General features: G+C 33.1%; 2 protein-coding genes across 2 annotated transcripts; both read left to right on the top strand.

Moving 5' to 3' along the window:
* The first annotated feature begins 4,036 nt into the window (after positions 1-4,036).
* LOC114404478 (receptor-like protein EIX1) lies at positions 4,037-6,863 on the top strand. Its single transcript, XM_028367410.1, has 2 exons — positions 4,037-4,457; positions 4,586-6,863. The coding sequence occupies exon 2, from the start codon at positions 5,493-5,495 to the stop codon at positions 6,549-6,551; it is 1,059 nt and encodes a 352-aa protein (XP_028223211.1). The 5' UTR covers positions 4,037-4,457; positions 4,586-5,492; the 3' UTR covers positions 6,552-6,863.
* Positions 6,864-7,891: 1,028 nt separating this feature from the next.
* Positions 7,892-9,380, top strand: LOC114404474 (FBD-associated F-box protein At3g52670-like). The gene is made up of 2 exons (XM_028367407.1): positions 7,892-9,000; positions 9,125-9,380. The coding sequence occupies exons 1-2, from the start codon at positions 8,095-8,097 to the stop codon at positions 9,296-9,298; spliced, it is 1,080 nt and encodes a 359-aa protein (XP_028223208.1). The 5' UTR covers positions 7,892-8,094; the 3' UTR covers positions 9,299-9,380.
* The last annotated feature ends 210 nt before the right edge of the window (positions 9,381-9,590 follow it).

Raw genomic sequence — 9,590 nt, 5'->3', positions numbered from 1 at the left:
TGCAAAATTTCTAAAAATTTAAAGTGACAGGGCGGGTCCGAGTTTGGGGTCTAGGCGGATGTAGTAATCTCATACCCGTACATGTACCCGACTTTTGGTTATCGGGAAAAACCCGAACCTGAACCCATACTCGAGTATTATCCGTCAAAATTAGGATGGATTCGAACGGATATCCACGGGTACAGGTTTCCTTGTCATGTCTATTTTTATATCACTAATTAATTTTTATATGATAAAGAAAATAATATTCAAATTCGAATACAATTAGAAATGCATGACACAACAATCTTTCCAATGGATGACAATTAAATCTAGTCTTTTTTTCATATATAAGAAAATATTATTTTGTGAATTAAAAAATTAATCAAAATTAAATAACTAGATTAGAACGAAATAATCTTTTTTTATAGATATTTTAATCGAAGTAGTCTTTAAAGTAAACCCTTTTCCTATAATTGATGTATTCGTCATTTATATATTTTTTCCTTGTTTGACTTAGCTCGCAACATTTATTGTCAATGGCAAGGAACTTGATATGAAGGTAATGGAGTGGCCTATAGTTCAAGTTGACGAAGTGGGGGTGACCTAGACATGAACATGGCAGTACTTTGTGTAGTGTTCAAAGGGTTGATGGACTTGATGGAGTGGGTATGGGTTGGGATATCATGAAATAGTAGACTTGAATTTTCTTTTAAAAAAATGTTGGACTTTTATTGTTTACTTAACAAAAATTTAATGAAGTGATTGACTATAATACTTAAAATTTGAAGTTTAATGACACCAAAATTTAATTTTAAGCAGTTCTATAGGATGAATTTGTGACACCCTCTACCCCACACATATATGTACTAATAATAAAAGAAATACTTAAAAAAAATTAAACTTCATTCAAGTTTTTAAAACATATTTAAATACAAGCTTTTCAAGAGGGTAGCAGACTCACATTCACCTTTCTAACATCATCATAAAACTTTTCTAAATAAATAATAAATTAACTTCGGCTCAAACAAGGCCATCTATAAAACCCTATACCCCAATGCCACATCCTATCAGAGCGTTGTGTCTCGACGTCCTTCAGCACATGGTTCCTTAAAGCAATTCACCTAGTCATCTGCTCCCCCGAACACAAAGTTCAAGATCATCACAGGATCCAAACACAAACAACACACGGGGAGTGAGTTATCACATTCCTAACTAATAGAGAAACAAGGCAACTAGATATACATATCATATAAACCAAATAAAACTTAGTTACACGTAATTCACGTAATTTCACCACTTTGTCATTCAAAGTTCACTTTTCAATCATCAATCACATTACACAAGAATCACACGCTCTGATCAAGACATAATAACACATCAATTTCATAATAAACAATTAGCAAGCGCATGAGACAGTTATGCTAAGACTCAAACCTATATGCAATGTGGTACCATGTCAGTGAAAAACCACCCTGGGGCGCTTAGGAGTACATAACAAGACACACCACACAATGAGTTTGTCAGGTCACTCTCACTAAGTAAGACCATAGGGAGACCAGTCACGGTCACGATGTTTTGCGAGAATGCTCCAACCATATGGGATCAGCATAGGCTTAAAGGAGCACTCAAACCCGGTGACCCCCAAGACCTACACTCCGAAGAGTCCGTCAGGGCCTCTCCCTCCTGATTCAGGTCCAACCCCTAAAATCATTTTAGCACACTAACACTGCTCGTGAATTATACAATACCCATGACCTCACACTCATGTGTTAAACACATACAACATATTGCGCTACAATTTAACACTGGTTCCTAAATAGGAAACCTACACTTTCTCTTTAACACTGCGCATTTACACTTTTCTCAAGATAACACTGGTCGGGTTATTGTACAATTCATAGCTTACAACACAAGTAATTTCACATCAAGAGTTAATCACACACTTATTTACAACCAAAACTCATTCACAATTTCACATCTCATAATGTCACAATCCACCATCACATGTTTTCACATATCTCACAATTCAACATATGTTCTACTTTACACTTTTACTCAATCTCAATAACAATATTATAATCTCAAGGCAACATATTATTCCATAATTCATCACATATTTCATTTATAAACACTGTTTATGAATTATACAATACCACGACCTAACACTCATGTTTCAAACATGTTTAACACAATTGCGCTACAATTTAACACTGGTTCCTAACTAGGAACCTACACTTTCTCTTTAACACTGCGCATAAACACTGGTCGGGTTATTGTATAATTCATAGCTCACAATATAATTAATGTAACATCAAGTGTTAAACACATCCACTTATTCACAACCGAATATCATGTCCACACTTTAACATCTCGTAACATCACATCAACCATCTCATAACATTCCTAATGATATTCATAAGGTACAACACACACATGTTCATCAAATTTAACCATAATATTCTCAAACTCCAACACTTAATAATTTTTGGAATCATACTATAACACTCTACAATATTATTTACATAAATTATTAATATAAATAACTACCTCTATATATATAAGCTAGCATACATCATATTGAATCACAAATATCAAAGTAAACTTTCAATGCACAAATTCTAAATAATTATATGAACACTTTGGTCAATTTCAATTATGATATTAATTTTTTTAAATTATATATAAAAACCTAAAAAAAGCAAGAAAAAGAGAAAATACAAAATCAATATCTCTCTCTAAATTTTTCCTTACTTTATTTCATCAATTCATATTAATTAGAAAAATGCTCGATTTATAAGGTTCACGCTCAACACAATAGCATATCAATTTCACAACAATTGGTCTGTCAAACATATATAATTCACTATAATAATTATAAGGATAAAATGAAAATTGCAAAAACACCCCAAAACCCATTTCAATTGATATCTCTAAGGATCCTTACACATGTTCTCACTAATCCCCAATTGTGAATAACTCATACTCACGTGTCTCCAGCCAGCGATAGCAGCATCTCTAGCGGTTCCCTGAGATTCCTTCAGTTATTCCTCTGACTGCTCCGATAGAATTCTCAAACGTCAGAGAGACGGAGAAGAGATTGAAACCTCCACTTATACTGTCTTCATGCAATTCATTTTTCTCCCTCCACGAATATTATCTCTCAAATCCCAACGGTGGAAGTGTGCGCAATTGATTTTCGAACAACATATCCAAATTTCATGAAAATCCAACGGTTAACAAAACAAGGATCATAGTTTTACCGAGACAGTTTTGGGTTTCTGCGGGAAATTAAAAGGCTATAATGCAAATGGTTTCCTATAAGCTCAGACATGATTTTGAAATTCCCAACGGTGAGAATGCTCGGAACTGAGTTATGAACCTGGTGTTTAAATTTCACGATGATCCAACGGTGAATGGATCCGAGATCGTCGTTTTTTCTGAGACAGGTTTAGTGAACTGCGGGAAAAATGAAGGGTTTTGAGAGGAGAAGGAGAAGAACGAAAATGAGAGGCACAGGAGGCCGGGGAGTCCGTCTGAAAAACCTAGCATGTTGGTATTTATCGCTAGGGGCATTTACGACCTATTATTTACTCTATTTATTTATTTTTATTATTTTTACTAAAAAAACTTTTTAAATTTATTTATGAAAAAAATGGAATGTTACAGAATTAAAATATAATGATTCTTATTTTTTTTAAAACAAACTGTACCAAAATGAATGTCCCTTATTTTAATATTCTGCACAAGAATAAATCATATTTCTTTGTTATTAATTTTGAATTTTATTTTATGAATTTTGTGTTTATAGGAATTTTAAAAAAGGAGATAGATAAAGGAAATACAATTTTTTTTTCCAATTCTAAGAATTAATTCGGAAGAATTGGCCGGATAATAAAGTCAATGATTTAAAAAAGGGAACGTCAAAAAAAAGAAAAAGAAAAAAGAAAAGAGAGACACTTGCTGCATTATAAATAATAGAAAGAAGTAAGTTTAATATGCAGAAGCAAAAAGCACTTATACAATTAAGTTGTTTAATATATATACATGCCTTATCCTCTTGCGAACATGAATTCCTCCATTTATATTCTTTTCTTTGTCCACCTTTGGTGGGTTTGGTTGTTTTCTTTACCTTTGGGTGATTGCAGAGAGATTGTGTGTATCCCAACTGAGCGAGACACACTTGTAACATTGAAGAATCATCTGAAAGATCCTTCAAATGGGCTTTGGTCTTGGAATAATAATGATACTTTCCATTTCCAACTGTTGCCACTGGCCTGGAGTCGTCTGCAACAACGTTACTGCCCATGTTGTACAGCTTCACCTCAACACTTCATATTATGCTTTCTATTATGATGGCGACTATGGATTTGATGAGGAAGCTTATGAGAGATTCCAGTTTGGTGGAGAGATAAGTCCTTGTTTGGCTGATTTAAAGCATTTGAATTTCTTTGACTTTAGCGGCAATGATTTTGAAGGTATGCCAATTCCTTCTTTCCTTGGGACAATGACTTCTTTAACTCACCTCAACCTCTCTTATGCCGGATTCATGGGGAAGATTCCATCTTAGATCTTGGAGGTAATATTCTGTTTTCTGAAAATGTAGATTGGCTATCAAGTACGTCGAAGCATGGGACTATTTCTGATGCCCTGGGAAATTAAATTTGACTTCTCTTGTTGAACTTTATTTATCAGGTAATTAACTCGAAGGAACCATTCCAACTTCTTTGGGAAATTTGACTTCTCTGGTTGAACTTCATTTATCAAGTAATCAACTTGAAGGAACCATTCCAACTTCTTTGGGAAATTTGACTTCTCTGGTTGAACGTGATTTATCAAGTAATCAACTTGAAGGAACCATTCCAACTTCTTTGGGTAATCTCTGCAACTTAAGGGACATTGATTTCTCGTATCTCAAACTCAACCAACAAGTTAATGATATTTTAAAAATTCTAGTTCCTTGTATTTCCCATGGACTCACATCACTTGCAGTTCAGAGTTCACAACTTTCAGGCAATCTAACCGATCAAATTGGGGCATTTAAAACAGTTGAGATGCTAGTTTTTTACAGCAACTCAATTGGTGGTGCTATTCCAAGATCATTTGGAAAACTTTCAACATTAAGATATCTTGATCTGTCTATTAATAAATTAAGTGGAAATCCATTTGAAAGTCTTACATCATTCTCTAAATTGTCATATCTTGGAGTTGATGGCAATAATTTCCAAGGAGTTGTCAAGGAAGATGATCTTGCAAATCTTACAAGCTTGACGTGGTTTCATGCATGAGGGAACGATTCACTTTAAAAGTGGGAAGCACTTTCTCAGATTTTGTATTTAAACCTTTCTCATAATCATATCCATGCCTTCCATGGTGAGCTTGGGACAACGTTGAAGAATGCAATATCTATCCAAACTGTTGATCTAAGCACATATCACTTATGTGGTAAATTGCCCTATCTTTCAAGTGATGTGTTTCAGTTAGATCTTTCAAACAATTCATTCTCTGAATCCATGAATGCTTTTTTATGCAACGATCAGGACAAGCCAATGCAATTAGAATTTCTGAATCTTGCATCAAATAATTTGTTAGGAGAAATACCTGATTGCTGGATGAATTGGACATTTCTTGTGGATGTAAATTTACAAAGCAACCATTTTGTTGGGAACTTACCCCTATCCATGGGTTCCTTGGCAGAGCTACAGTCTTTACAAATTCGTAACAACACACTCTCAAGAATATTTCCTACCAGTTTGAAGAAGAATAATAAATTGATATCCTTGGATCTTGGAGAAAATAATCTTTCAGGAACTATTCCAATATGGATCGAAGAAAAGTTCTTAAATATGAAAATCCTCTGCCTTCAATCAAACAGTTTTGCCGGTCACATTCCAAATGAAATATGTCAGATGAGTATTCTTCAGGTTTTAGACCATGCACAAAACTATCCGCCTGGCAATATACCTAGCTGTTTCAGTAACTTAAGTGCCATGACACTGATGAACCGAAGTCCATATCCCCTTATCTCTTCTTATGCATTAAATATTACAGAATACTCTTTGAGATTAGGTATAGTTAGTGTGCTACTATGGCTTAAAGGAAGAGGAGATGAGTACAAAAACATTCTGGATTTTATAACAAACATTGATCTGTCAAGTAACAAATTATTAGGAGAAATACCTAGAGAAATCACAGATCTAAATGGATCGAACTTTTTGAACTTGTCCAAAAACCTATTGATTGGTCATATTCCACAAGGCATTGCTAATATGAGATCATTACATTCCATTGATTTTTCGAGGAATCAACTTTCTGGAGAAATCCCTCCAACCATTTCTAATTTGAGCTTTTTGTGCATGCTAGACTTGTCTTATAATCATTTGAAGGGAAAAATTCCAACAGCAACTCAATTGCAAACCTTTGATGCCTCCAGCTTTATTTGCAACAATCTATGTGGTCCACCACTGCCCATAAACTGCAGCTCCAATGGGAAAACTCATAGTTATGAAGGAAGTGATGGGCATTGGTTTTTTGTGAGTATGACAATGGATTTGTTGTGGGATTCTGGATAGTGATTGCTCCTTTGCTGATTTGTAGATCATGGTGGTATGCCTATTTTCATTTCCTTGACCATGTGTGGTTCAAACTTCAATCTTTTTTCTCATGTAGTATCACTGTTTAGTGTTGCTTACAACCGATGTTGTATCATTGTATTGGCAGGTTGATCAATTTGTAGCAATTCTATCTTTTACTTTTTTCAAATTTTAGAGCCTTATGTAAATTCTGTTTTGGTATGTAAAGAATTGCATATTGAGCACAATATTACAGATGAATTCTGGTTAATTATGTAGTCTAAATCAACTTGTTGTACCTAATTCTATGATAAAAAATTTTGGTAAATCAAGTAGATTAAAATTGAAATAGTTAGTAAGTCCTCTTGGTTAAAACCATGAAACCACAAGGTTCGTTTCGTTGCTTAAGTTAATATTGGATGAGTTTTTTTAAACATTAAAAAGTAATTTTATAATAAACATTTTTTATACAACCATTTCTTTAAAAAATAGTTAAGACTCGTTTCTTAAAAAAGGCAAAAACAGTTTAGACAAACATACTAAAAAAAAGTTACTTATTTTATTGAAATAATAATTTATTTTAACAAATAAATTTAAACAAATTGATCCATTAATATATTCCAATCTTTAGTAATGTGTTCTATTTAATGGATAGGAGTGGATGGATTATTAAAAGCAATCCGTTAATCATTTATGATCTATTAAAAAGTCAATCATATCCTTTTGATGGTGATTATTTTGTTTATCTTTTAATTAGAATACCATTCTGTTAAATAATCTGTTAATCCATTTAGCATCTATTAAAAACACTATTCTGTCGACAGTTCACAAGAAAAAATTATTGGTTTATCTTTTATCCTTTCAATAAGATTAATTTATTTTTTTAGAATAATTTATCCTTAGTATATTTATTTTTAGATTAATTTATCTTTTAGTTTACTTTTTATTCGTGAACGCACATATTCAAATAAATAAATAATAAACTATTCAACCTATTATTTAAAAAGATATTATAGAAGATAAAAAATAAACTAAAAGATTAATCATCAACAAATATATATCCCTTGAATGAAATTCATCCAATTCATCATATTTATAAGCCTTTCCCTTTACTTGCTCATCCTCGTAACTTACAAGTCATAATGGTATTCATCGTTCCCTTCCTTTAATTATGCGATTCGTTACAATGCAAAGTATTTCTAGCTTTTGACTTTCTGATACTGCTATATATTGAATACGATCTTAGTTTTGATTTTTCACCAATGATGTAACCTTGTTGTTTATATATAAGAAATAGAAATAATTGCTCTGCTTTGTCGAATCTCTTTATCTCTTGCATGTGTGTTTTCTCTGATATCCTTTAGAATTTTGATTGTTATTGCTAAGTAACTTTTTTTTCTTCTTTTTAGACAATTATTTCTACCTTTTGGAACAAAAATTGTATGATATCAGTATTATATAAAAAAAAAATTTGAAGCATCTGTTCGTCTAACGTTTTTGTGGACAGGCACCAGGAGAAGGAAAAGAAAGAGAGAGGGAATTGATGGTGGGGAGACAGAGGCAAAGTATAAGAAATACAAAAGATGATAAGGACAGGATCAGTGAGTTACCTATTCACGTTTTCCTCCGAATATTGGAATTTATGAACACTAGAGATGCTGTTCGGCTTTGTGCTTTGTCTAAAAGTTGGAAGGATTTTTGGAAACGTTTAACTACTCTCAGTTTTGATTCCTGGGAGTCAAGTATTGTCAATTTCGAGAAGTTTGTGTCCGAGGTTCTGTCTGGTCGAGATGGTTCCATTCCTCTACTTAATCTTGAGATCATTCTCCGCACCGACCTCGAACAACTAGATGATATCCTGAAATATGCCGTGTCTCACAACATCCAGCAACTGAAAATCTTTCTTTTTGTGAACCATAGATTCCATTTTGTGTTTCCCTCTTCTATTTTTTCTTGTCAGACTTTGACATTTCTTCGCCTTTCTCCATCTTTTTGGGGTCCTATTTGGGAACTTCGCAAACCTTTGCAGTTGCCAGCGTTAGAAAGTTTGCATCTCGAGAATGTTTGTTTTACTGCAAGTTGCGATGACTGCGCTGAGCCCTTTTCGAGTTGCATCTCTTTGAAGTCTTTGATCCTTGGAGATTGTTCTTTGCATAAAAATGCTCAAGTCCTTTGCATTAATAATTCTAACCTGAATCGTGTTTCCCTTTGCCTATCGAGTGTTGATGCTTACAAAATTGTGTTTTCGACTCCAAATCTTTGTTCTCTCACTATCAAGAATGTTGACTGCCATCACCAACTTTTCTCCACTTGCAGTCTTTCATTTCTTGAAGTTGATGTTAACGCTTATGTGGATCCATATTCTCCATTCTTTGTAAGCTTGCTGCAAGTGCTTGTTAATATCAAGAAAATTACACTGTCCTGGAGCACCCTTAGGATGATGCAAGAGGTGAGTTAGTTTTTGTATGTTTTGTCCTTCTTTGGTATGTATTTTTATGTCAATTTTTTCTCTCTACAATCTTAAATTTCTAAATTTCTATTTTAATATGTCCTCATTCACTTTAATTGTGTAGGTTCTACCTTATTGGGATTCAGTGGGAACTCGACCTCCTTGCTTTGCTAGATTGGAATCGTTGAAACTAAAAATAGATCCAAGCAGTAAAATATCTGATGAAAAAGTAAATTGGGTAGTGAAATGTTTACTTCAGAACTCTCCTCTACTTAGAGTTGATATCATAAAGTGCTGAAAGTTATATTCCAACTCTCCTCTATCCTCTTTTTTATATATGTTTCCTTTTTTCTCTAATGCTGTATGGTGTTATATTGTGGGGAATGTGAAATATAATTTTTTATTAGTCACATTGATTTACTGTTTCTTATGATTTATATATGTATTTTGTAATATTCATTATCAAAATCTCGTCTAAATATGTGATGATTACTGGGAAAGGAAAAGTTACAAATCTTATGTAATTTATTCAAATGTATTTATGTAAAAAAACTTAACACTATAACAATTAATTTAATTATGATATTATT

This window comes from Glycine soja, unplaced genomic scaffold (assembly GCF_004193775.1).
Source record: "Glycine soja cultivar W05 unplaced genomic scaffold, ASM419377v2 tig00104178_1_pilon_502608_766094, whole genome shotgun sequence".
Taxonomy (NCBI): domain Eukaryota; kingdom Viridiplantae; phylum Streptophyta; class Magnoliopsida; order Fabales; family Fabaceae; genus Glycine; species Glycine soja.
This window is presented reverse-complemented; position numbering and strand designations above follow the sequence as displayed.